Raw genomic sequence first — 27,349 nt, 5'->3', positions numbered from 1 at the left:
GAGCCCTTTATCCACTGTATTAACTGGCCAGCGCACAGATGGGCTTCCACATGGCACTCTCCCTGCTGCTAGGTGGGAATTTCTGGGTGTCTAACTTGGGCCTGGAAAGGAGTCCAACTGGCACCCTCAAGAAGACCCAGGCATAGGATTTTATTTCAGATGGGTTGTTTGGGGTAAAGTAATCACATTGCCCTCCATCCGCCCTGGCCTTCAGGTCACCTGCCTTCACCTTTTATGATTTTCCTTGTAGGGAGATTTCATTCTGAAGATTGAGCCTCCGCTGGGCTGGAGTTTTGGTAAGTGAGCTGAGTGACAGAGCACTTTGCCCGGGACCACACTGCACTGTCATTTTCTTAAAAGAGCATCCTTCATGGTCTGTACCTCTTTCTGGAAAAGCTGCCGTGGCAGCTTCAGTTCATTACACAGTCTAGACACAAACTGGGACCTTCTTTCTGTCGAAGGCCGGGGCTGTTTCTGTTTTGGGTCTCGCTGTGCAGCCTGAGCTAGCCTCAGACTCGGCGTCTTCCTGTGTCAACCTCCTGCAGTTGAGGTTACAGATGTGTGCTACCGCGTCTTGCTCCCCTTCCTTCCCCCGCCCCCATAAGGGAGTGTTTAAACGTTGTAAAATTTGTCCCACTGCAGAATCCAGATGTATATGGACTGGGGATGATGGCTCTTTGGAGGGGAGACTCGTCTTCAGGCAGTGGAGGATCCTGTCTATAAAGTGGCACCCAAGGGATTCCTTACCTTGGCAAAAGGCCACCTCTAACTCATTTTCCCAGAGAAACCCTATTTCAGTAAAGTTGAGGCATCCAAGGAAACTGGAGGGGGCCAGCCAGCCAGCCAGACCATGGAGCAGAGGTCACTTTCATGGCCTCGGAGGCTTGTTTCTTCTCCCTCCAGTCTAGGCTTCTTATTGAACTGTTCTTCCAGATTTGGGCACTGAATGTAGCGGAGTCACTCAAATTTTCTTCTCTCTCTCTCACTCTGTAGACCAGGCTGGCTGTGAACTCAGAGAACCATCTGCCCCTGCCTTCCGAGTGCTGGGATTAAAGGTGTGCCAACTCTTCTCTTTTTTAATGGAGGGAATTTTTGCAAAGTACACACACCTGCCTAGTTTCCAGATAATACGATAGAATTTCATGCTGCAGTGTTCACTAACCTGTAGCACTTACAGGTGACCCTGTCCTCACCTTCTAGAATGACAGGTGCTCTGTTTCTTTCTGTGTTAAGGACTGAACCCAGGGGTCTTGTGTATGTGGTGTCTCTAGCCCTTGTAACAGCTTTGCTGTGTGTGTCTGTTCTCATTTCACTACGGGGTGATACAGTTGTACAGACTGGCCTTGAACTCTTTGTGGCCCAGGCAGGCCCTTGATCCTGTAATCCTTCTGCTTCAGCCTCCAAGTAGCTGGGATTGGAGTCTGAGCCACCACACTCCATTTAGCTCATTTTGTTTTGAACTTGAGCAAAATGAAATCATGCAGGCTGCTTTTTGTGTCTGGCTTCTTTCAGTCTTGTTTGTGATGCTTTATTGTGTGTGTCTAGGTCATGTCCTCTGCTGTGTGTGTAGTTAGGGTTTCTGCTGTTGTGCTAAAACACCCTAACCAAAGGCAGCCTGGGGAGCACATTCTCAGGTCAGCACCAACGCTGAGGAAGCTGAGGTAGGAACTTGGGGCTGGAACTAAGCAGAGGCCATGGAGGAAATCTACAAAATAGCTAGTCCTCCATCGTGGGCTGGGCCTCCCACATTAATCAAGAAAGTGCTCCATAGACCATCAAGATTCTCTCTTCCCAGGTTTGTCTAGGTTTCTGTCAAGTTGACCAAGACCAACCAGCCCTCCCCACCCCAGTCCAGATGTTGACATCAGGCATCTTCTTCAATCACTTCTCCCCACTGAGCCTGGAGCTCACTGATTTGGCTATCGGGCTGGACAGTGAGCCCTAGGAACCCTGTGTCTGCCTCCTCAGTGCTGGGCACAGATGTGTGCTTCTGTGCTGGGGACCAGACCTGGGTCTGACTGAGCCATCTCCCTAGCCCTTTCCTTGTATTTTAAAAGCTCAACTTTCTACTGTGAACCTTCTGGTTTTCTAAAGAAAATGCATCGTGTTGATATTAAAGGATCAGATGGTTGCCCTCTATAGCCACATTTGTGAGGGATTGGAAGCTGGGTGGTGTGATGATTAGTAGTCGAACTGAGTCAGCCTGCTTTGCTCATGTCCTCCCTGTGGGGTTCCTGTTGCCATGGAGCTGATGGTCCTCTTTAGGTCTGGAGCCAGCATGTGAGATTGGAGTTTTGTCACACACTCTGTGGAAAGATCCTTTAACCTTTTCATGGCTCAGTTTACTTCTTGGTAAATTCTTGTGTCCCTTCCCTCTGGGCGTGGTGCCTGGTCCAGAGTGAGTCCTTTGGCACTGGAGACTGTCCCAGGTGGTGAAGTGCTTCCTGTAATAAGCCCAAAGCCAAGCGTGGTGGTGTGCGTCTGCAACCTTAGAGCTGGAGCTAGAGACAAGAGGATCCCTGGGCTGCTGACCAGTCAGCCTAGGCAAATGGACAGGTCCAGATTCAGTGAGAGACCCTGCCTTAAAAGCATGGTAGAGAGCTACAGAGGAAGACAGCCGCCACTGACAGCTAGCCTCCACATGCCTGTGCACATACCCACTGAAACATGGACCGCAAGCACACTCATGCACCAGCAATACAGCTGCAGTGTGGAACTCGGGGAGCCCATTCCTTCTGTGGGATGGGAGGAGACTCGTGCTTTCATTTTAGTTCTGATTACACGAGGGCATTACTTCTAGAAATACTTAGAAGAGTCTGGCTGGGAAGCATGTTCCTTGCATGCATGCTGCCTTTTGTCCTTGTCCCTACCTCTCCTTTCTTGATTTTTCCCCAGAACCAACCAGTGTGGAGCTGCACGTGGATGGTGTGAGCGACATCTGCACGAAGGGCGGGGACGTCAACTTTGTGTTCACTGGCTTCTCTGTGAATGGAAAGGTTTGGCTCCAGGCTCTGTCTGTGCTTGTCTACATTGCTGTTGTGTGCCCCCTTCTGCCACCGTTACAGAAGTGGGGCTCTTGAACTCTTAGGTCACCCACAGTGAGCTTCAGGGGTCTGTGCTTTGTGGCAGCCTGGGGTCTGCTTGATTGTGGGGATGGCCTGTGGTGGGGTACAGAAAGGGAAGGGCACATGCCCAGGACCTGAGTCGTTGCGCTTGCTGTGCGAGAGTGAGGTGCACTTCCTCCAGGGAAGCTCCTTCTACCCCTTCTCTGGGAGCTGCTCTGGGGAGGTGCTGGCGCCCTGGACAGTGAGTGCTGCTTCGTGTGTGTGTGTGTGTGTGTCTGTGTGTGTGTGTGGTGTGTGTCTGTGTGTGTGTGTGTGTCTGTGTGTGTGTGTGTCTGTGTGTGTGTCTGTGTGTGTGTGTGTGGTGTGTGTCTGTCTGTGTGTGTGTCTGTGTGTGTGTGTCTGTGTGTGTGTGTCTGTGTGTGTGTGTGTGTCTCTGTGTGTGTGTCTGTGTGTGTGTGTCTGTGTGTGTGTCTGTGTGTGTCTGTGTCTGTGTGTATCTGTGTGTGTATCTGTGTGTGTGTCTGTGTGTGTGTCTGTGTCTGTGTGTATCTGTGTGTGTATCTGTGTGTGTGTCTGTGTGTGTGTCTGTGTGTGTGTCTGTGTGTGTGTGTCTGTGTGTGTGTGTGTCTGTGTGTGTGTCTGTGTGTGTCTGTGTGTGTGTCTGTGTCTGTGTGTGTCTGTGTGTGTCTGTGTGTGTGTGTGTCTGTGTGTGTGTCTGTGTGTGTGTCTGTGTGTGTGTGTCTGTGTGTGTGTGGTGTGTGTCTGTGTGTGTGTCTGTGTGTGTGTGTCTGTGTGTGTGTGTGGTGTGTGTCTGTGTGTGTGTCTGTGTGTGTGTCTATGTGTGTGTCTGTGTGTGTGTGTGTCTGTGTGTGTGTCTGTGTGTGTGTCTGTGTGTGTGTGTCTGTGTGTGTGTGGTGTGTGTCTGTGTGTGTGTCTGTGTGTGTGTGTCTGTGTGTGTGTGTGGTGTGTGTCTGTGTGTGTGTCTGTGTGTGTGTCTATGTGTGTGTCTGTGTGTGTGTGTGTGTGGTGTGTGTCTGTGTGTGTGTCTGTGTGTGTGTCTGTGTGTGTGTGTCTGTGTGTGTGTATGTCTGTGTGTGTGTGTGTGGTGTGTGTCTCTGTGTGTGTCTGTGTGTGTGTCTGTGTGTGTGTGTGTGGTGTGTGTGTGTGTCTGTGTGTGTGTGTCTGTGTGTGTGTGTCTGTGTGTGTGTGTCTGTGTCTGCTTCCAGCTCCATTCTCAGCGGAGCCCTTGTTCTTCCTCCTGCCGACTCCCAAGTAGAGATGAGGGCTCTGCTGGCGAGGGTCCAGTGTGTAGACCTAGAAGTGCTCTTTTGTGCTGGAAGTGAGGCTCTCAAATGTCTCCTGTGGGTTTCTTACTGCAAAAGGGGATCTTGGGTATTTTTCTTTCTTAGAGATTTGTAAAATAATGATACATTTTTAAAAAGATTTTTAATTATGTGTGGATATGTATATTTGAATGTGGATGTCCTTGGAGGCCAGAGATAACAGATCACCCTGGACATGGAGTTAAAACAGTTCCAAGCTGCCTGATGTGGGTGCTGGGAACTTAACTCCAGACCCCTGCAAGAGCAGTGCTCACTGTTAAGCAACCACTGAGCAGCCTGCAGCCCCACTGTGGTACACATGCTGTCTTACATTCAGTGTTGCAGCATTTTACTGTCCTGTCCCCTCTTCACCAGTCCTGACTATATCCTCCTCAAAGAGGCCCTTGACACAAAGAAAAATGTTTTAGGTGCCACTTTGTGTACAAGAGCATGAAACAGGGGCCTTGGCTCCTTGGCTGGCTGAGCTGCCCATTGGGTCCTGACGTCCTCCTTCTCACAGGTCCTCAGCAAAGGGCAGCCCCTGGGGCCTGCAGGAGTTCAGGTGTCCCTGAGAAGCACAGGCACTGATTCGAAGATCCAGTCCACAGTCACGCAGCCTGGCGGAAAGTGAGTAGCGTCCTGGAGTCTAATTTGGTTGCTTGGGTTGAGGGGGTGGGTGGGCTCAGACCCTGATTTGGCTCGTAAGCAAGTTCATGCTTTCGGAACCCACATTCCTTGAAGTGGGAGTCATCTGACCCACTGTGCAGATGGGTGATTGATTACCAGCCACTGTCTGTAAAGGCTGTGCCCCAGCTGGGTTTGAATGGGCTCCTCCAATGATTACCAGCCACTGTCTGTAAAGGCTGTGCCCCAGCTGGGTTTGAATGGGCTCCTCCAATGATTACCAGCCACTGTCTGTAAAGGCTGTGCCCCAGCTGGGTTTGAATGGGCTCCTCCAGTGATTACCAGCCACTGCCTGTAAAGGCTGTGCCCCAGCTGGGTTTGAATGGGCTTCTCCATTTGCTGTGTGGCTTGGGACAGCCACTTTCCCCCCTGCTTTGCTTTTCTAATTTACAGATGAAGGTAAAGAGAGGTTCCTGGGAAGACCAGTGTGATTATTTCAGATTGGCAAGGTGGTGCTAATGAGCGTGTGCTGACCACAGACTAACACAGTTAGGGTTCAGAGACAGTGTTTTATCATTTACATGGAAACCATTTTGTAGTTGGATCTGGTGGCTGTTTAGTTAACCTGGCGGAATGAGACGTAAAGAGCTGTTTAATGAGCTGTGCAGTGGGGTGAGCACGGCTGTAGCTGTGAGCAGATGTGCTGGGTTAACACCAGAGTAATCGGAGCTGATACTTATGCAAACATTTAGAGCATTGCTACTTCAGCATGCAAAACCCAACCAACATGGTAACTGCAGCTAATAGCTTCTAGTGTGTTATCCAACGTCAAAGTCGCCATCGATTGGCTGTCCCTGATCAGTGCCTGGTCTTGGTCTGGAGTAGCACCCGGCTGTGCTTCTTCCTGGCCCAGCCTAGACTGAGTGTCCTCCAGCCAAGTTCTTGGGACCAGAAGGGCCTCTGTTTTCCAGAATTTGGAATGTTTTCATACATATAATGTGTTAGTTTCTCAGTGCTAATAATCACAGCTGACAGGAGGGAGGCTCTTTCTGACTCATGGTTTCAGACCATGGGCATTTAGCTTTCATGTTTCTGGGCCCCCTGCCCCAGTGACACACTTCCTGCACTGAGGCCCCACCCCCTACCTATAGTGACACACTTCTTCTCTGAGGCCTGTCCCTTTGTGTTCCCCCAACACTTCCCAATGGTTCATCCCATCCCGAATCCATCAACGGCTGATCTGTTGGTTAGGCAAACCCCTCTGAACCCTGTACTGGGAACTGAGACTGCAGCATACGTGCCTTCAGGGACATGTGAACATGGACTTCATTTCATCTGTGTGTGTCTTAAGCATGCAGGCTGAAGTACCCATCCAGAATTTTAAATAATTACTACACTACACAATTCAGTGGTATAGAATTTTCTACTTTTGTGGTATAGTATTGGTACTCAAAAAGTTCTGGATCTTGGATTCCTGATGTTCAAACGAAGGATGACCCAGCTGTAGTTTGTTGCAGACCTGATCAGGAGGTGTCTTAAGCTCCTTTGCCCTGAACTATCCTAAGCAGTGCTCAGAGAGCATGTCGGGACCTGGGGAGTAGAAAGGCTAAATTAACCGTGCCAGAAACCAGTAGCCTCTTTAGCTTTATTGTAGCAAAGTAGTTCTCAAGCCCTGTCCAGACAGCGTTTCATAGACCGCGGGAGAATGCAATTACTGCCTGTAGTAAGTTCCTTGTGGCAAAATTAGCTTCTGATTGGCAGGTGCCTTGTTCAGATGGAGCCTGGTATGGCTCTGGCTGTAGCCTTTGCAGTGCTGTCTCAACTGGCCGTGGCCTTAGCTCATCTGGAGTCTCTAGAAGTCCGCTTACTGGCCGATGGCTTTGTCACAGTTCATCTGCGAGAGAGGTCACTGACCTTGTTCAGAAGAGGGCATTGCATCCTCTGGACCTGGGGTCACCTGCACTCAGAACCAAACCTGAGTCCTCTGGAAGAGCAGCCAGTGCTCTTAGCCATGAGACAGCTCTCTGGCGCCTACCTTGAATTTTCAGCTTTCCTGTCTCGGCTTCCTGAATACAGGAATTACAGGTGCATGTCACTATGCCTGGCTGTAGGGCCACTGTGTATTAGCTATCTGCCCCAGCCTGGGGCACAGCTCCTCCCTTCCCACTCTTTAGCTTTTAGCTATTTTTTTCTCCTCCCCATCCCTGTTCATGTTAATCAAGCCTGCTGATTATTGTGAGCTTACGCCAGGACTCCTGGAGCTGCTGGGAGTGTTGGCTCACTGTGCAGAGTGGCTTTCCTTGCTTTCTGGCACGTGGGGAGTGTTCAGTGAGTGAGTTTGGACAGAACTGGATTGAGTAGCTCTTAGAAGCCTACAGTAATTCCCGCATAGTCCCTGTCTAAAACCTGGGTTAAGTGATGTGCTATTCTGTGTTTCTCAGGTTTGCATTTTTTAAAGTTCTTCCTGGAGATTATGAAATCCTTGCAACTCATCCGACCTGGGCTCTGAAGGAGGTAAGCCTTGTCCCATGTCTGTGGGTGTGCTATTTGGAAGCAATTGTGGGGATGAGTTTGGGATATGAAATAAGTCATAGTTTTCTCCAGATACCTTGAAAGAACCAGGGTGCTGAAGAAGTAGGTGTTACAAGAGAAAACTCCACTGCCACAGTGGTGCCTCTGCTTTTGGCTTCTTCTTTAGGTGACAGTTGTGACATTCTCTGCCATCCACTGTCACTGTATTGAGCTAAGTCAACACCAGAAATTCCCAGTGAAGTTTGTTCTTTTTTTGTCTAAAACAGAAATCGATAATATGCTAATATTCTAGAGGCCTATTGTCCACGTTCCCTGGGAGAGGGAGATCTCAAACAGCCTATGATTGTTCAGGGAGAATGGGTTGCGTGTCGTCATATCTGAGTGGCAGCAGCAGCAGTGAGCGTGCGAGCCAGGGAAAGAAACAACAGTGATTTCCTTTTTTTTTTTTTTTTTTTGGTTTTTCGAGATGGGGTTTCTCTGTGGCTTTGGAGCCTGTCCTGGCACTAGCTCTTGTAGACCAGGCTGGTCTCGAACTCACAGAGATCCGCCTGCCTCTGCCTCCCGAGTGCTGGGATTAAAGGCGTGCGCCACCACCGCCCGGCTAGTGATTTCCTTTTTGGTTGAAATTTTCAACTTTATTCTGCTTGGTATTTGAAAATTTAATCAGACATGACTGAGCAGTAGCAGTGTTCACTGAAAGCGTGTCTAAGCAAGGTGTGATAGCTTGTGCCTGTAATTCTAGTGCCTGGGACACTGAAGCCGAAAGATTACAGTGAGCTTTGTAGTCTGGGCTCCATCGTGAATTTCAGATCAGCCTTGGCTATAGAGTGAGACCTTAACTCAAAAAAACAACCAAAAAAACCCCCCAAAGACTATCTAAAAGGTTATAAGTGCTTGAAATATCATATAAAGGCTGATTCTAAAATATTATAATAATTGAATGTTTTTGAATACAAATAAATAATAAAGCAAAGCATGGTATGATAAGTTTGGCTAACAGTTACTTGGCAGGGTCAGTGCTTCTGGCCCTGGTTCTGTTTTGTCAACATGGGGTGTTGGATACCCTGAGGGAGCAGGGGCTCTGGCCCTGGCTTTGTCTCTGTCAGATTTTGGTTAGCAGGGGCATTGCTCGGTGTCTGGGGATTGCATTCTGTCCATATGAAGCTGCTCTGCAACAGAAAGGGAAAACCAGCCTGCTCATTAAAACACAAATTGGAGGGGTCAGAGAGATGGCTCAGGGTAAAGGTACATGCTGCCAGGCCTAAAAGCCCGAGTTCAGTTCCTGGGACCCACATGGTGAAAGGAGAGAATCCTAGTTGCCCTCCAACTTTCCATGTGTGCTATGGCACACCCCCCAACAAATAAATATTTCTATTTTAAGAAGAAGTTGGGGGTGATGGTGGCACATGCCTTTCATCCCAGTACACCGGAGGTGGAGGCAGGTGGATCTCTGTGAGTTCCAGGACAGCCAAGGTGGTTACAGAGAGATACCCTGTCTCAAAAAACAAACAAACAAGAAGTTGGACTGTGAGAGGGACGTGAAGGAAGGGTCCGTCAGTGTGGGGTCACCACCCACATGGGTGGGTGCCCCCATCTCACACTGCCTTTCATCCACTTTGCATAGAAAAGAAGAAATTGCAGAGCTCAGTGGGTAGTGCTCGCCATGCAGACCTGACAGCGTGAGTTTCCGTCTCAAAACCCACGTGAAAGATTGTCTGCAATCTCAGTGCTCCATGGGGAGATGGGAGGAGAATCCCTTAGCTCCTGGGCCTCCCAGACTGGTGTACACAGCTGAAACCACAAGCAGCTCTGCCTCAAGCGAGGTGGAAGGAAGGCTAGGACTGCCACCTCAGGTTGTCCTCTGACCCCCACCTGCACTCCATGACATGCGCATCTGCAGTCAACACATGAACACACAGTGGCTGCGTTGTTTTCGGCAGCCAGCCCTCCATATTCATTGCTTCAGCCAGTCTCAGATTCAACCAGCTATGGATTGAATATACGTAGGCATTTTTCTTATTCTTGATTCTCAAATGGTAAATACTGCTTCTTGTGTTGGATATGGAAACTAATGGAGGTTTAGTATTGGGGAGATGTGTATAGCCTCTGTACACGCAGTATGCTGTTATAAAAGGGACTGGGTACCTGAGGCTGTCTGAGTTTGGGATGCCCGTGTCTGTAATTTTATTATGAATTCTGTGTTCATACTGCCTTTTTAGTTAAAAATTTAAACATGTCCTTGTGTTGCTGAGTGTTCCGGAAGGACTTATTATTATTTTTGTCTATTTCCTTTTGAGACTGTCACATTGTATCCCAGGGTGTCCTCAAATTCACAGTCTTCTTTCTACCCCTGTGTTGGGCTGTCAGGGTTTAGCACTGTTGAAGCTAAGAACGCTTCCTTTTTCTAGGCAAGTACCACGGTGAGGGTGACGAACTCCAATGCTAATGCAGCCGGTCCCCTCGTAGTGGCTGGCTATAACGTGTCTGGCTCTGTCCGCAGTGACGGGGAGCCCATGAAAGGGGTGAAGTTTCTTCTCTTTTCTTCTTTAGTAAACAAAGAGGTAAGCATAGATCGGGGGTGGGGAGTGGCAGGTTGGGACTTGCTGTTGACCATACCAGTAGTGGTTGGTTTGTGACCTGGATGTTTAAGAACACCATATCTCCTTGGACTGTCTGCACCATGAGGCTGTGGAGCTGGGAGATGCTTGGGTTCTGGCCAGGCTCACACAGTATCAGGTTCTACTACCTGTTGCTCTGTGGCATCTTGGGTGTGTCACTTTTCTTCCTTGGCCAGTTTTCTTATTGTTGGGGAGATGCCTCACCAGTTTTCCTAAGAAGACTGCCCATTTTTAACTTCTGAGGCCGGGTGTAGAGATTTGTGTTCCATTTGCCTGCTTAAATTAACCTCTTGCAAGAAACCCATGCATTGGCCTCTAGAAGCTGACCTGGTCTTGTTTGTGGCTGTTGGGTAATCGGAACATGGGAACTTATTCTTTCCTGACATAGGATGTCCTGGGCTGCAATGTGTCCCCGGTGTCCGGGTTCCAGCATCCAGATGAGAGCCTGGTTTATCTGTGCCATGCGGTCTCCAAAGAAGACGGCTCGTTTTCTTTCTATTCTTTGCCAAGTGGGGGCTACACTGTGGTGAGTGAGTGGGTTTCTCTCTGTACAGGACACTGGCGTGAGACGAGCCCCTGCCCTTTGGGCGTTGTGTGAGTCATCTTTCTGTATGATGACACCACTTGAGCTGAGCCAACCGAAAGGAATAATCATGGTTTCAGTTTCTGGCTGATTACCCTCTTGCTTTTGGGACTGAGGTGAGGCAGTAGGGTGTGGTTGAAGCCTGTGGTAGAGGAAATCTATTCACTTCCTTCAGGCCCTGCTTCCTACAGGTGCTGCCACGTCCCAGCAGTACTGACACACATGCCTCCAGCACAGGAGCGGCCTTTCCACATGGCAGCACGCGCTTCATACCGCCACATCCACAGTTATCCTGGGACATGTGTGGCACATGGACTGCGTGTTGGACGTGCCTGCTAGTGCATAGGATTTTGGGGCGTTTCAGATCCAAATCAGTAGTAGATATTGAATAGTTAAATAAATGGTGAGCCTGTATCCATGAGCACTCAGCCAAGCAAGGATGGATTGAGTGTCCCTAAAGCTAAAAACCCATATCTAAAACACTCTAAAATCTGAGTACACTATTGAGTTTGCCATCAGCTTTTGTCTCTTTGTCTGTACTGTGTGTGTGGAATGCAGTGGATCTCAAGTTCAGACTTGGACCTGCCCACAAGATGTCTTATCATGCACTGCAGGCACTCCTGCATCTGAGCAGCTCAGTGGGGATACCCTGGGGATCACAGCCCGAACTGACATGAGACATGGAGCACAGGGCTCCATTAGACCAGCAGCTGGGACTCACATTCCTCTGGTTGTGTGGGCTGCTAGGCCCAGGTGAATACTGACTGTAGAATTGTGCGGTTCTTTCTTCATAATCACCAGACCCCTCCTTCTAGGTGCCCTTCTACAGAGGAGAGAGGATCACCTTCGATGTGGCACCTTCCAGACTTGATTTCACTGTGGAGCACGACAGCCTGAGACTCGAGGTGAAGCTGCGTAGTGCCCTGGAGGCAGGCGTTTGGGATCCTAGCTCTGGGCGCAGATGTTGCAAACTTGTCCACATCAGCATCCTGCCCAGGATGACTGTTGGAGGATGTGGACTCTGTGCCCTAGCCTGGGGTACACTAGATATCCCACCTCTCTTACACAGTGTCTTCATCTAGCTGGAGTCTGGTCAGTGCTGCTCTTTTAGTGAGGTTGCCCACTGAGTGCCTGGCTTGTGCTTTGGGTTCTGTTCCATATTGACCATGCAGTGTGGGCTTAAGTGGCCAATGGTCTTTCTGGAAGTTGCATTTTGTGATGGGAAGAGCCAGTGCCTGTTTAGATAAGCAAGTTAGTCAGTGTGCTAGAAGGTGTACACACTGTCTGGACAGAAGAAGGGCTGTGCAGCTCAGGATGAGGACGCAGGGCTGCATGTGCCATCAAGAGTCCCCTCTGAAAGTGACACCGGGCTACTGCCTAAAGGGGAGTTATCCCTAAAATGTGTGGTGAGTGCAAAGGTCTCAAGACAGGAATGCCCCAGAGGAGGCCAGGGGAGCTGTAGTTGGAGGGAAGGACGGAGCTTGGAGAGTTGATGGTGTAGACCTTGGCTGGCCACTTCTCTCCAATGCTGCTGGGACTTGGGTATTGCTGGGGAGAGGTGATGAGGAAAGCTGGCCTGGGCAGTAAGCATGTGAACTCAGGAGAGCATGGCCCTCAGAGGGGATGGTGAGATGTTCAGAAGACATGGTAAATGTGTTTTCATTGTTCTTCTGTGTCTTTAGTTACAGACATGGAAGTTGTCCCTGCTGGCAGCTTGCAACACAAAGGAAGTGCCCTAAGGAGGGTACTTGGCAGCTGTGCTAGTGAAAAGTTATTCTCGGATTTTTTTTTATAATGCACTGAAAAGCAGCCCTCTAAAATAGCAGTCAAGGGAGCTGGCCCCGCCTTCTAAGGTTGCGTTAGGACACCTAAATCCAGGAGGCCAGGAAAATGAACATTGAGCCCTTATTGCCTGCATTGACCTTGCAGGAAGGGTGTGACAGGTACTTGGGCAAAGTACCAGACAGTGGTCAGATGCAGGCTTTAACCCGCAGTGTGTTAAGCTTCCCCATTTCATCTCTGTGCTTCAAGCACCTGGCACGTAGTAAGCGTTGAAAACGTCTGTTGGATATGTGAGTTGATAAGTGGATATATAGCCAGCTCAGCTCTTACCTTCAGAAGATTATCCCTGAATCAAAAAGAAGCCATTTTCTTATTCCTCCTCTCCTCTCTGCACACTCTTCCTTTTTTGGTTTGAGACAGAACCACTATGATCCTCCTGGCTTAGCCAGTTGAGTACTGAGATCACAGGCGTGTGCCGCCTGGATGCCGAGTGCCACCGTGCCCTGCACAGTTATATCTGGTGCTTGCAGTCCAAGGGTGTGTTGTCGTGCCAGGCTACAGTTTTGCCATTTTGAAGCTCTCTTTCAAATAATGCGTACTTTGTAGCATGTAGCTGAGGCAGGACGGGCTCCACTGAGCCTAATCAGAGGGGGATGAGATGTAGGGAATCAGTCAGGCCTTTTAGATGCTGAGGAGTTTGAAGATAGAAAATTAGGTTGATGATATCTCACCCAGATAGCTCACCTGAGAAACCAAAGGTGGGGGCTTGGAGCTCAGTGCTACCCAGGAGAGCCCAGTCTTGGTGCTTGGAGCAAACAGGGCACACACAGACAAGGCATGGGGCTGTGTGTTGAGAGACTTTGCAGAGGAAGTGTGAACTGAAGGAATCTGGCCTGGGATCTTAGGTGTGGGATCTTGGACTTTGAAAGGGGAGGGTAGGTCATTGATCTTAGATAATATTGGTGGAGTAGGTTGGGGTTTCAGGTGATGCTGAAGGGAAAGGCTGTGGGTCACAAGTAATGTTGGGGGTGACAGGTTGGTGGTCTAGGGAGATGCTGGAGTCCCAGGAGATGCTAGGGGACAAGCTAGGGTCCCAGGGGATACCAGGGGACAGATAGGCTGGAGTTCCAGGAGATTCTGGGGGACAGGCTGGGTCCCAGGAGATGCTGTGGGACAAGGTGGCTTGTATTTGAGAGGCTGGAGACAGGTGGGATTCACCAAAATGGGGACATGTGGATGGGGCTGCTGAGGGAGCAGGAGAGGGCAAAGCTGGGGAAACCCACAAACCAGAAGCAGCAACCTGGCTTGGGGAGTGAGCCTGGCGGCTGGCTGTTTTTATTCTGCTCTGGTGACCGTTCATGCATTGAAAATGCATCTGAGAGGATAGATGCTGTGAGGGGGAGGGGCCTGGCTGGAACTAGAGCTGCAAGGGCAAACACGTGGAGCCTTGGTGCTGGCCAGGAAGGGGTCTTAGTGTCTTGGGCATGTGAATACCTATTCTTCACTTTGCAGCCTGTGTTCCATGTCATGGGCTTCTCTGTCACTGGGAGGGTCTTGAACGGACCTGAAGGAGAAGGTGTTCCAGAGGCTGTGGTCACCCTGAACAACCAGATTAAAGGTTAGTCACCCTGAACAACAGATTAGAGGTGGGGCAGGCATGGTGGTCCTGAGTGTGCTCAAAAGCTCCGTTTGAATCCTGGAATGATAGAGACACAAGGGACAGAATCTCCATGGGACACAAGCTTGGGCTTCTCTTTGATTCACATGCTTTGGTTTCACAGTCAGAACGAAAGCTGACGGCTCCTTCCGCCTAGAGAACATAACGACAGGGACGTACACCATCCATGCTCAGAAGGAGCATCTCTACTTTGAGATGGTCACCATCAAAATTGCACCTAACACTCCGCAGCTGGCAGACCTCATTGCTACTGGGTAAGTGTGCTGTCTGGTCAGGGTGACTGACTACTGACCATGACCAAAAAGCAACTTGAGGAGGGGAGGGTTTATCTGGCTAACACTTCCATATCACAGTCCATCGCTGAGTGAAGTCAGGTAGGGATCTGGAGGCAGGAACTGAAGCAGAGGCCATGGATGGCTGACAACTGACTTGCTCAGCCTCCTTTTTTATATACCCAGACCACGTGCCTAAGAGTGGCACCGTCCTCAGTGAGCCGGGCTCTCCCACGTCAGTTACCAGTCCAGAAAATGAACCCCAGGCTTGCCTACAGGCCCATCTGGTGGGACCATTTTCTCCGTTGGGATTCCCTCTTCCCAAATGCTTCCAGCGTGTGTGAAGTGACATAAACTAGCCAACCCACGGCTGTGTGCAGTCTTAGGAGCATCCCAGCCCCTCTCTTAGCAGTGGTAGAGAAGAAAATGAGCCTTGGCCTGACTGTATTTCTGCCCAGGATTCCCCCAGTTCCAGGAGCTCTCTAGAGTCAGCTGGCTTTCTTTTGGAAAGATGAGAGCTGAGTCTTAATAACTGAAGACACTTGGGTGTTGGACACTTAAGATTGATTTCTTTTGCTTTTTTTTTAAAAATATTTATTTATTTATTATATACAATATTCCGTCTGTGTGTATGCCTGCAGGCCGGAAAAGGGCACCAGACCTCTTTACAGATGGTTGTGAGCCACCATGTGGTTGCCGGGAATTGAACTCAGGACCTTTGGAAGAGCAGGCAATGCTCTTACCCACTGAGCCATCTCTCCAGCCCCTGATTTCTTTTGCTTTTAAGTTAAAATGGGTTTGTTAAAGTGGAAAAAGAAGGTGAAGGTGAATGTGCCTCCTGCCACACCTAACAACTTGAATTTGATCCCTGGGAGCCACGTGGTAGAAGAAGGGAATAGGCTTGTATAAGTTGTCTTTGACCACCACATGTATACAGACACAATAAATAATATTTCTACGTCTGTCTGTCTGTCTGTCTGAGAAAAATCTCTCTGAAGTGAGCACTTCCCTTGTCTGATCCTAGAGGGCTTTGTTGGCTTCTCTGATGGTGGTGGGTGTGGAGGTGTTCTTGGAGATATTTCCGGTTGTTGGTAGAGTTAACCATGTAGTCACTGATTACATGCATGTCAAGGATGGAATGGAAAGATATTTAGGCGTTTGCAGCCTAGAGAGGTGTTGCTGAGACAGGTGATGAGGGTTCAGGTTTGGTGCCACATGGCCACTAGGTGGCACACTCTCCTAGATGTTTTAATCTGTGTACATCCTGATGATTGGCCCTCCTAGGCTGGTCAGCTGGAAGTGGAATACCACCAGCATTGCAGGGGCTGGGGAGCCTGAATAGGTGAGGTCACAGGAACTAAGAAAGTGAGTGTTAGGGACAAGGACAAGGTGGTTGCTGACACCAAAGCTAGGAGCCTAGTCACCAAGGAAGCATTGCGACCTTTCAACTTTGAAGGAAGTCAGTTATCCTAAGAAAATAATTCTTGGGTTCAAGTCCTGTTCCTCTCCCCTCTGCTTTTGTGTTGGAGCATCCATGCTAGGTTTCAGCTGCAAGCTCCGTGAATGCTCCTGTGCGGCTGCTTTTGGTGCGGCCCTGTGCCGGGCTGCACATGTGACAAGGAGCTGAGCCCGAGTGGTAAGGATAGGTTGTCAGCGCCCAGCTCCCAAAGAGAGATGCTTCAATTTTGAATTGTGCCAGAAAGAGATTGGGGTGGGGGTGGTAGCTCTGAGGCCTTAGGAGGACCAAGGGAAGAAGGTGCCGGGGTCCTAGGCAGGAAGGCAGCATGTTCAGAGGGGAGGGAACTGGGTGGAAGGGGCTGAACCAGTGAGACCAGAGGCTGCTGATGGGAAGTCTTTGCCCATGGAGACCATGGGGTCAGCAAGGGCATGACAGAGATGGACTTTCTGCCTGCTGGGTGGGTAGGAACTGCTGGGAAGTCAGAGTGTTGGCAGATGGTGCAGATAGGAGCCGGTGGCAATCATCTGGAGGAGATGGGGCTGGGGTGCCTTTGCCCTGGGCGCTGGCAAGAGAGGAGAGGAGAGGAGAGGAGAGGAGAGGAGAGGAGAGGCGAGGAGAGGCCGGCATCACTGCAGAGTCAGTCGACATACTGCCAGGCCCCAGCTTATATCTGAACAACTGGTGTCTGTGTACATCTGATAATTAAAGTTACTTGTATTTGTTTTGTATGTGTGAGTGTGTGTACATGTATGTCTGTACACCATGTCCGTTCCGTGCCCTTTGGAGGGCAGAAGAGGGCATCAGACCCCCTGGAACTGGAGTTGCAAACAGCTGTGAACTGCTACATGGGTGCGGGGAATCAAACCCAGGTCTCTGCAAGAGTAGCTAGTGCTCTTAGCTGCCGAGTCCTCTCCCCAGCCTCAATTTATTTATGAGTCAGTCATGTCGTGTTGTGTCCCCCGCCCCCGTGTGCCTGTATATGTGCTGAGGCACTCATGTGGAGACGGGTCTCTCCACAACATGGGTTTTGGGATTGAGCTCAGGTCATCAGGCTTGGCAGCAAGTGCCTTTCTACTCACTGGACCTTCTTGCTGACCCAAGATTTATTTTCCTTTTAAATTAAGTTTTATTTTTGGTGTCTCTGTGTGTGCACATATGTAAATGGGTGTCTGGGGGCCAGAAGAGGGTCTCAGATCTGGAGCGGAATGAAAATGAGGACATGACCGCTCCTAGGTGTGGGTAAGGAGAAGGTTTATTGTAGATATGAAAGGGTCCTGGAAGGGTCCGGACAGAGCATGGCGGTAGAATAGACCAGGCCACAAGAGGACAGAGAGCAGAGTGGGGTAGGGGAGAGACTGAGAGTATGAGCAAAGAGTAGGAGGGGCCATGAGAGCACATGAGAAGGATCAGCTGGAGAAGCCGGGGAAGGGAACAAAGGGGGCACGGGTGAGAAGTGCTGAGAGGAGCCAGGACTCTGGAACTGCCTGGAGGAGCCTGTCTGGAGAGCCTGAGGCCAGCACCTACTTTGATACGTTACTAGGCATCTCAGCCATTTGTCCTGAATATCTTTGGGCCCTAACAGGAGTTTCAGGGGGTTGTGGACCCCTGAGGTGGGTGCTGAGAATGCAGGTCCTGATTGTGTGCTCTTAACCACTGAGCATCTCTCCAGTTCTCATCTTTTTTCCTTCTTTTTTTTTCTTCCTGTTTTGAAACAGGGTTTCTCTGTGTAGCTTTGGAGCCTGTCCTAGAATTCTCTCTGAAGACCTTGATCTCACAGAGATCTGCCTATCTTTGCCTCCCTAGTGCTGGGATTAAAGGTGTGTGCCACCAGTGCTCAACTAGTCCTGATCCTTTTTTTAAAAAAAAAAAAAATTGTTTGACAAGTTAAGAATGTAGAAACCACTGGGCATGGTGGTTTAATCCACCTTTAATCCCAGTACTGGGGAGACAGAGGCAGGTGAGTCTCTGTGAGTTCAAGGCCAGCCTGGTCTACAGAGTGAGTTCCAGGACAGCCAAGGCTACACAGAGAAACCCTGTCTCAAAATACCAAAAAAAAAGAAAGAAAGAAAAAAGAATGTAGAAGCCTCTGTTGGATGACAGTCACCACAGAAGCAGGTGGTGAGTGAGCCCTTCATTCGCTCCTGAACGGCACAGCCGTCTGCAACCATTCCTTGAGCCTGTCCCTGATTGTCCAGTTGGGTCAGACATCAGTTTCTCCAACATTTTGTTTGGCCCATGATTGTCAGAAGCAAGCACAAAGTTCTTTAGTATTGTTTTGTCCAAAGCGGCAGCTGACATTTGCCTCCTGTGATGGCTTAAGATGAGACTTGACCTTTAGTGAGTTAGAGAGATGCTGGCCTCCAGATGGTGTCTTAGCTGCACACCAGACATGGAATTGGGAAGCAGTCCTCAGGCCCTGACGGGCGCTCTTGCTGGCCTTCTTCTTGGGGAGCAGCTGTGTGTTTCTTGAAGGGCCCCTTTATCTGGAAGCTGGAAGCCAGGTCCTTCCCATCCATAGGGCTCTGCCTTTATGAGAGGCACTGGGGCTCGAGCTCCTGAGTTCAGTTTCAGCTTTGCATTTGTTCTTAGGTGGCATCTCGCCACAGATGAGGACTGATGGTTTCCTGGTTTGGGTAATGGTCCTTCTTTTTGTGAGCAGCTGACAGCTCTTCCTGTTTGAAGGTTGACCCAAGTCATATCAGTAATCCAGTTATCTGAAATGTTCCTATTACCTGCAGATTTCCTGCAGATGGCTACTGCGGAGGTGGGGTGGGTACAGTATGTTACCCAGAGCACACAGTTCTGCCCTGGGCCCAGCTGCAGACTTCTGCAGGCAGGTCTCTAAAGTGAAAGGCACAAAGTCTGTCTGTTAGATAGTCTTGTGTTAGGTTGCCGGGGCAGCCTTAAGTCTTGCTGGAATGACCAGGTTTCTTGTTGCAGGTTCAGCATCTGTGGCCAGATATCCATCATCCGCTCCCCTGATACTGTCAAACAGATGAGTAAATACAAAGTGGTCCTGTCCTCTCAAGACAAGGACAAGTCTTTGGTCACCGTGGAGACGGATGCTCACGGATCATTTTGCTTTAAAGCGAAACCAGGGACCTATAAAGTCCAGGTGCGTGTTTGTCTTACAATATCTGCGGGTTGGGAAGGTGACTGTCAGGAGAGTGCTTGCCCTGCAAGCATGAGGACCTTTGATCCCTGGAGTCCATTAAAAGGCGGGTGTACTGGCATTGGCTTGTCATTCCCTTGCTGGGGAGGCAGAGGCAGGCAAATCCCTGAGGCTCACTGGCTGGCCAGGCTTGCCTGCTAGGTAAGCCCCAGGCCAACGAGAAATTTCATCTCCAAAGAACAAGATAATTGATTTCTGAGGAAACAGCGTCCAAGGTGACATCCAGCCTCCACTCACTCGAGGAAAAGCAAGGGTTTTCCAGAGTGTTATACGCCTTTCAGTTCTGTCTCCTTCCTCCGTGTGAGGGCTGTGGTAGGCCGAGGCTGTCTTCTCTCCCTGGGTATGTGCAGGGCTGGCAGCAAACGTGTGCCATCCTGTGCCATCCTTGTTTCTGGCTGCTCTAGGGCATCCATGAGGCCAAAGCAGAGTAAAGCCAGTTCTTGCAGTTTTAGAATTTCATGGTGCCAGCTTCTGAGAGCCCAGACTAGAGGAACTACCCCACCCTGACTCCAGGACAACCACAGACCCCAGGGAGCTTACCCATTCAGGCAGAGGAGCAGGGCAGCCCCTGTCTGGAGTATCCCCACAGTGGAGTAGGCGTGAGCACAACTGGGCTGCTGTCAAGACGACAACCAGAGGTCTGCCCACCTGGGAAGGACCATGTCCCTGGAGCCCACAGGGCTGGCTGGTCAAATCAGCTCTGCTCCCAGCTTTAGTGAGGGAGGCCTAGAAGTGTCTACTAAGCGTGGGTCTTCTGGAGTGGGTTCCTCCTTCTGGAGGGACAAGTGGAGATATTTGGTGGGTGCCCAGCTTATGTGAAGATGGCCACATCAACAGCTCCTGAGGTTCTGTCAGAAGCCCAGAGTTGGGCAGTTCTTTACTGGGAATACAACAGGGATGTGTGCCTCCTTCCCCATCCTTTTCTGAGCTTGGGAAAGGCACACAGGAAAGGAATCAAGTGTGATGGCACATGCCTGCAATCCCAGCACTGGGGAGTGGAAGCAGGAGTGTGAATTTCAGGCTAGCCTGGGCTGCGTAGTCTCTGTCTAAAGTAACACAGAAGAAAATAAGTACATGGAAAAAGAAAAATGACCTAATTCTATGGGAGCCTCTGGGGAGGCATCAGAGAGTCTCTCTCTTTGAGACTTGGTTTTACAACAGCCCAGGTTGACTTGGACTTGGGGTGTTCTTTCTGCCTCAGACTCCTGAGTGGGAGATTAGAGGCTGGTGCTGCCATGCCTGGCTTAGGTATTATACTACTAGTGTGTTACTATGAAAATATCACTTCCTACTGGGCATGCTGGTGCAAGCCTTTAATCCCTGTGCTGGGGCCAGAGACAGGCAGATCTCTGAGTTAGAGGCCAGCCTGGTCTACAGAGTAAGTTCCAGGACAGCCAAGGATACACAAACCCTGTCTCGGGAAACAAACAGAATTGTTATATTTGGTGTGATTACATATCTAGGCTCAATATGAACCTTCACCCTTTAGTATCTGCCGAGCCTGAGGCCCTCAGGAAGGCTCTAGGGCTTCTAGCCTCATAGGCTGGGGAAAGCTGTTCTCTGACGCTTCTAGCACAAGTTCTCAACCTGTGGGTCACAACCCTTTTGGAGGGGGGGTCCTATATCAGAATCCTGCATGTCGGATGTTTATGCTGCAGTGTGATCCCATATCAGAATCCTGCGTGTCGGATGTTTATGCTGCAGTGTGATCCCATATCAGAATCCTGCATGTTGGATGTTTTACTGCAGTGTGGTACCATAGCAGAATCCTGCGTGTCGGATGTTTATGCTGCAGTGTGATCCCATATCAGAATCCTGCGTGTTGGATGTTTTACTGCAGTGTGGTACCATATCAGAATCCTGCGTGTCGGATGTTTATTCTGCAGTGTGGTCCCATATCAGAATCCTGCGTGTTGGATGTTTTACTGCAGTGTGATCCCATAGCAGAATCCTGCGTGTCGGATGTTTATACTGCAGTGTGATCCCATATCAGAATCCTGCGTGTTGGATGTTTATGCTGTAGTGTGGTCTCATATCAGAATTCTGCGTGTCGGATGTTTATACTGCAGTGTGGTCCCATATCCGAATCCTGCGTGTTGGATGTTTATGCTGCAGTGTGGTCACAGCAGTAACAGAACTGCAGCTCTGAACTAAATGCTATGTTGGGGCCACCACAGCATAAGGAAGGTTGAGAAGCACTGCCATCTCATCTTCTCACAGGTGCTGGTGCCAGAGGCTGAGACCAGAGCTGGGCTGATGCTGAAACCGCAGACGTTCCCTGTCACCGTGACCAACAGGCCTGTGATGGATGTGACTTTCGTGCAGTTTTTGGCATCTGTTTCTGGAAAAGTCACCTGCTTAGGTGAAGTGTCCACTGCAAATGAGAGTTGGGAGAACTGGACAGTGGGAAGAGATGGGACCAGGTGTCTCTGAAGTGGGGTTACAGTAAAGGCAGTGCCTGCCATTCCTGGGGAGACCTGCAGGGTTCTGGGGTGTTTTTTTGTGAATGGTGAGTTCTCAGTAACTGCCTAGCTACCAGGCACCTGAATTGTTTCTACTTTATTTTCCAAAGGTTTTTTTTAGGCTGAAATCAGATCCTGCCTTCAATGTTAGCTCGTGTGTGTGCATGCGTGTATGATGTGTATGCATGCTTGGTACGTAAAAGTGTGTGCACATGAGTGTGTGTGTGTGTGTGTGTGTGCGCGTGCATGGTGTGAGTGTGTGTAGGTAAGGCACAGTGTGTGTGGGCACACTTGCGCATGTGTGCCTGTGTGTGGAGGTCAGAGGGCGGTATTGAATGTCTTCCCTTGATCTGTCTACACTTTTTTCTATTATTTGGAGACAGGGTCTGTCACTGACCCTGAAGCTCATTGGTTCAGCTAGGCTGGCTGGACAGAGAGCTCTAGGTACTGCCTGTCTCTGCCCGCTCCCAGTGCTGGGGCTCCTGGCGCACATTGCCATGCCAGCTCTTTATCTGCGTTTATGGGAACCAAACTCAGATCCTCATGTATATGTGGCAGGCAGCTCACCACACACACATCTGGATCATCTCCCCAGCCTCCTTTCTGTGTAGTCCAAGGCTGAGAATGCTTTTTTTTAAAAAATGATTTTTTTTTTTTCTGAAAGGTTCATTTATTATGTATAGTGTTCTGCCTGAATGTGTTCTTGCAGGCCAGAAGAGGGCACCAGATCTTATGGTTGTGAGCTACCATGTGGTTCTGGGGATTGAACTCAGGACCTCTGGAAGTATACTCTTAACTGCTGAGCCATCGCTCCAGCCCATCTTAGAATGATCTTAACTTTCTTGCCTTCAGCTCCCAAATGCTAGGATTGTAGGCGTGCACCACGACTCCCGGCAGGCCTGAGACTTTCACTTTGTAAAGTGGGCATACTGCCCCTCTTGGAGTCTATAAGGGGTTTAAATACAGTTTCCTCAATGTCGCTGCTGATTCTGGTTAGATTCCAAGGACTGTGACCTGGAGCAAGTTACTAACCCTCCCCTGTCTTGGGGTGACTGAGAACTGGGTCATTGTCCTGTCCTGGAGGGAGTGGGCCAGAGCTGCTCTTGGGGGCTCCCAGGCGTTCTTTCTGAACTTGCCTCCAGGGCTTATTGCTCAGGCTAAGCACTCAGAATCTCGGCAGGGTTTGCTGTGGCAGTCATGTGATGAGGTTCTCGGGTCTTCTCTCTAGATACCTGCGGTGACCTGTTGGTGACCCTGCAGTCACTGAGCCGCCAGGGTGAGAAACGCAGCCTCCAGCTCTCTGTCAAGGTCAACTCCATGACCTTTACCTTTGACAAAGTGCTCCCTGGGAAATACAAAGGTAAGACAAAGCCTGCTCCCTTTTGTGCTTTCTGTATCCTGGGAACTCTGTCCTGGGACCTTGACCTGCAAAGGTCCCACCCCATGTGTCTGCTTTGGGAAGGGTGCCCTGACAAATCATTTTATTTCTAAGTGCCAGAACACTCATGATGATTCCAGTCTCATGTCTGCCATTTAGCTTTAGAGGGACCTTGGGCAGCCACTCTTTCTCCTCCACAGATGGTTTGCTCATCTGTGAAATGGTCCTTTCTCAGGAAGGGACTAAGCAAAGCTCAGAGCCTGGTCAGCAGGGCAGTGGCCCATGCGGGTGCCATTGCTGCCCTCAACAAGCCAGCTCCTGCCTTCTTTTCGGACTAGACTTCTGGCTAGTGGAAAGTAGACTTCTCTCTCTGGGGTGTATTTTCTGTCTCAGAGCTGGCAGACTGCCTGTTTTATAATTTCTGTGGCGTCCTGTCACACCCATGCGCACATGCTAACTACTCCTTCTCACAGGCCACTGGCAGAGTCCAGAAGTCTAGACCTGCAAGGCTCACAGGAAGGAGTTCAAGGTCTGCCAGAGCCGCCTTCCACATAAACAACAACAACAACAATTTGGACAAAAATCAGCTGAAAATATTTACTGAAAGTCTGGTGACCTCTGGATATTCTGTGGCCTGGCATCTTCAGCCTCCGTGGATTTCTAGTGACAGTTGTAGTGACCGTGGCCGCTGGTGTCAGTTTTTCTTTGGCAGTGACTTGTCCTAAACATTGTTGACTGCCTAGGTGTTTTTGTATAAAGTGTATTTTCTGTTTAGACAAGGTGTCACCTAGAGCCCAGACTGGCTTTGAACTCATTTCATCCTCCTGCCTCAGCCTTCTGAGTGCTGGTGCTGCAATTGTGAGTGCACGGCACCATGCTGTGCAGCTGTGGGCAGGTCCCAGTGGCCTGGTGGTGTTTGCTTTGCAGTGAGCATCACGCATGAAGACTGGTGCTGGAGGAACAAGAGTCTGGAGCTGGAGGTGCTGGAGGACGACGTGTCTTCCCTGGAGTTTAGGCAGACGGGCTATATGCTGCGGTGCGCGCTCTCACACGCCATCACTCTGGTAAGTGCTGCTTTTGAAGGGTTGCATAGAGAATACCCAGTGGGTTCGGCAAGATGGCTCAGCCTGTAAAGGTGTTTGCTAGCAAGCCTGATGGTCTGAATTTGATACCCAGGACCCACACAATGGAAGGAAAGAATCAGGTCCTACAAGTTACCCTCTGACCGACACATACATATAGTGCACGCGTGCCCTTACACACCACACACACACACACACACACACATACACACACACACACATACACACATACATACACACACACACACATACACACACACACACACATACACACACACACACACACACACACACTCCAAATTAAAAGGAACGTCTGGCATATAGCAATTGCCAGAGCCTGGCACAGTAAGAATTTGTAATGCCAGTCAAGCCAAGTTCCTTTTCCGCCCTGAGTTCCCGCCTGCTAGGGAAGGCATCCCCATGACTGCAGTGTTGGGGCAGCAGAGGGGCCGCTGTGGTGTGGTGTGTGTTGTGCTGCTTCTGGAAGTTCCCTTGTTTTTCCTGCAGCATTGGGATCATGTGCCCACTGCTCAGGCTGTAGGGAGGCCCATCAAGTTATGTTGTATTTAACGATTCCTTGCCCCCAGTGTCTCTAGGCTGTTGCTTCCCACAGTGGGAAGAACTTACTCACGTATTCCCTATCGCTCTGTTTTGATTTGCTTTTGTTCTTCTCAGGACTAAATCCCGGGATTTAAATATACCGACCAAGCATTTACCACTGAGCTGTAGTGCTGGTCCTTAAAATATTTTTAAGTTACTATTATTTTGTTTGTTTATTATATTTTGAGGTCTGATCTTTCTATATAGCCCTGGCTCTCCTGCAACATACTATGTAGATCAGGTGGCCTCAAACAATACTGTGTGGCCTGATATAGATAAGATCCCAGTGCTTATTCCTCCTGAGTGATGGATTAAAGATAGACAGCGTCACACCTAGCCTAAATTATTGTTATTTTTATGTTGTATGTATGGGTGTTTTGCCTGTGTATGTGTGTACTACCTGTGTGCAATGTTCATGGAAGCCAGGAGACGGCATTGGGTTGCCTAGGACTGGGGTTGTAGAGAGTGCTGAATCTCCATGTAAGAACAAAGCCAGGTCTCCTGGGAGGAGAGCAGGCTTGCTCAGCCATTTCCCCAGCTCCCTCTTTTTCACTCTCTGATTTTGAAACTGAATTTTTCTGAGTGGCCCAGGCTGGTCTTGAATTTTGTAACCTCCTGCTTCCTTCCAGGCCAGTGCCTGCCTACTTGGCTGTGGTCCTAGGGCTCCAGGGAAAGGGTTACCTCTGTGGTTTCCTCAGGGTTGTAGCAGACGTCATTGTCAGACCACATCAGAGAAGCAATTGGCAATGGCAGGGCTGCTAACACTCCGGTACCCTTTATTCCTAGATGGTTGGTGTACAGTTAAGAATAAGCCAGTAGACACTCCTCTCCCTAAGCCCTGCAGTAGACTCTGGTACCCTTTATTCCGAGGATGGTTGGTGTACAGTCAAGAATAAGCCAGTCGACGCTCCTCTCCCTAAGCCTGCAGTAGATTTCTGCTGCCTCTAGATTAAAATCTAAATTTTGTGAGTAAGGTGGGGGAGGAACTTGTGCTTGCCTCAGCCTCACCTGACCTCCTTGTCCACTTCCTTGGCCCCAGCAGCACTTCTGTTCCTAGTTCACCTGAACGTGTCTAGCTGTCCATAGCCTTTGCACGTGTTCCTCACCATTGAGGCCTCAGCCAGTTTCCTGTTGCGAGGGTGGTGCTGAGGCCCAGGCCCTGGAGCTCTAGGGCTCCTCTCCAGGACAGATGGTCATTCCCTCCTTGTATTTGCTTCTCTGCTTTATCTCCTCCGACCTGAAACCACTCATTCATTTGTTGATTTTCTGACTTCCTTAGTTAAAGGGTACCTTCTCCTTCCCAGAGCAGGGTCACAGGACCTGAGTCTGTCCTGTGGCAGGCACTCAGTAAACAGGCGCTGAGTGCTGCAGATAGCACATCTCAGTATGGTTTGGAAGGTTTTCAGTTTTCCCGTGGCACCCAACAGCTCAAATGATTTAACGGGCCAAACTGGTGACTGGCTGAGAAACAGAAATGAAATTAATCACGTGGAGTCTCTGTCTCTCCATAAGTCACTGTGTTGGCTTTGGCTCCACAGGAGTTTCATCAGGATGGAAACGGCCCTGAGAATGTGGGGATTTACAACCTGTCCAGAGGAGTGAACCGCTTCTGCCTGTCCAAGCCAGGTCAGCCTGGGAGGCGGGAGGGTGGGGCTAGGGTGGGCCTGAAGGGCAGTAGCTTTGGGTCCTTTTGCCTCCAGAGATGTTGAGGAGGTTGCTGTTCTCACAGTGATGTTGCCTTGCCTCTCTCTTAGTTCTAGTGAGGTAGATTTTACAGCGTGAAGTTCTCCGGCTTGGGAACTCAGAGGTGGAGCACCAGCAGTGTTCTCTTAGGGCCTGGCCTCATTCCAGTGCCACACAAACAACACAGTCCGTTCACGTGAGATGTGAATAAGTGGTCTCTAGTACAGTTTGCCAAGCTGTCCAGTCATTACCAGTCCCAGCCCTGCAGCAGCTCAGGCACCTCTGTCCTCTGGGCCTGACATGGGCTTTGGCTTCTTACCTTTAGCATAGTTTGGGAGTTGAGCCACGTTGCAGGGCGTCAGTGTTTAGTTCTTCATTGTCGTGGATGAATAGTACTCCACATTCCCTGTGTGTGGTCATCTGTCATTTGCATTTGAGGTGCACTGAGATTTCTCCCATTTGGGGTATTAGGAACTAGAGCTGTGTGCATGGTTTTATGCCTTTGTGTTACAATTTTTATTTAGAATCCTAAGAATGGACCTCTTAATCATATGGTAAATTTATGGTGTAACTTGTAAAAGAAACTACCAGTTGGTTTCCGGGTAGACTGTACCATTTGGCATCTATACTCCTCTGCCCAAGGTCTATTTGGGATCTTGCATTGTGTCTTTTGGCTGTTAGGGTTTTCTTGAGCCACTAAATACTCTCTCTGTAGATGGCAAGCTCGGTGGCGGTCAGGCCAACCTGCTACCCTTCCCACTGTGTGCCCACCCAGCAGGGTGCTGGGCTGGAGAAGGTGGCCAGTCATTGTCTGCTGGTGAATGTGGGGTGGGGGAGCTAATCATTACCCCTGATGCCCACTGCAGTGAGAACAGAAAGGGGTGTGAGTCTTCTGCAGGAGTCTGGCCAAAATACTGATGGTTAAATTGTTAGTTCTGCTTGACTGCATTCCTCCCGCAGGTGCTGAGCTGTGCCCCGACCCAGGTGTCACTCCTCAGGTTTGCTTTGTGCGTTTGCAGGCCTCCTCTGCCCCGTTT

General features: G+C 49.8%; 1 protein-coding gene across 3 annotated transcripts in view; it reads left to right on the top strand.

Moving 5' to 3' along the window:
• Positions 1–27,349, top strand: part of LOC121446146 (nodal modulator 1) — a 59,774-nt gene that overhangs the window by 5,137 nt on the left and 27,288 nt on the right. For all 3 annotated transcript variants that reach the window (XM_041648585.1, XM_041648567.1, XM_041648575.1), the window contains exons 3-16: positions 251–296; positions 2,896–2,996; positions 4,908–5,014; positions 7,453–7,525; positions 9,952–10,104; positions 10,550–10,687; positions 11,560–11,649; positions 14,039–14,144; positions 14,308–14,458; positions 18,876–19,050; positions 21,328–21,469; positions 22,798–22,929; positions 23,875–24,011; positions 26,168–26,255. In XM_041648585.1, the coding sequence (XP_041504519.1) occupies positions 251–296; positions 2,896–2,996; positions 4,908–5,014; positions 7,453–7,525; positions 9,952–10,104; positions 10,550–10,687; positions 11,560–11,649; positions 14,039–14,144; positions 14,308–14,458; positions 18,876–19,050; positions 21,328–21,469; positions 22,798–22,929; positions 23,875–24,011; positions 26,168–26,255 (1,639 nt within the window). The remainder of the gene's footprint in view (positions 1–250; positions 297–2,895; positions 2,997–4,907; positions 5,015–7,452; positions 7,526–9,951; positions 10,105–10,549; positions 10,688–11,559; positions 11,650–14,038; positions 14,145–14,307; positions 14,459–18,875; positions 19,051–21,327; positions 21,470–22,797; positions 22,930–23,874; positions 24,012–26,167; positions 26,256–27,349) is intronic.

This window comes from Microtus oregoni, unplaced genomic scaffold, assembly GCF_018167655.1.
Source record: "Microtus oregoni isolate MIOR12 unplaced genomic scaffold, Mior012 000000F_ref0000247, whole genome shotgun sequence".
NCBI classification, from domain to species: domain Eukaryota; kingdom Metazoa; phylum Chordata; class Mammalia; order Rodentia; family Cricetidae; genus Microtus; species Microtus oregoni.
The sequence above is the reverse complement of the archived record's forward strand: the minus strand, read 5'-3'. Positions and strand labels throughout refer to the sequence as shown.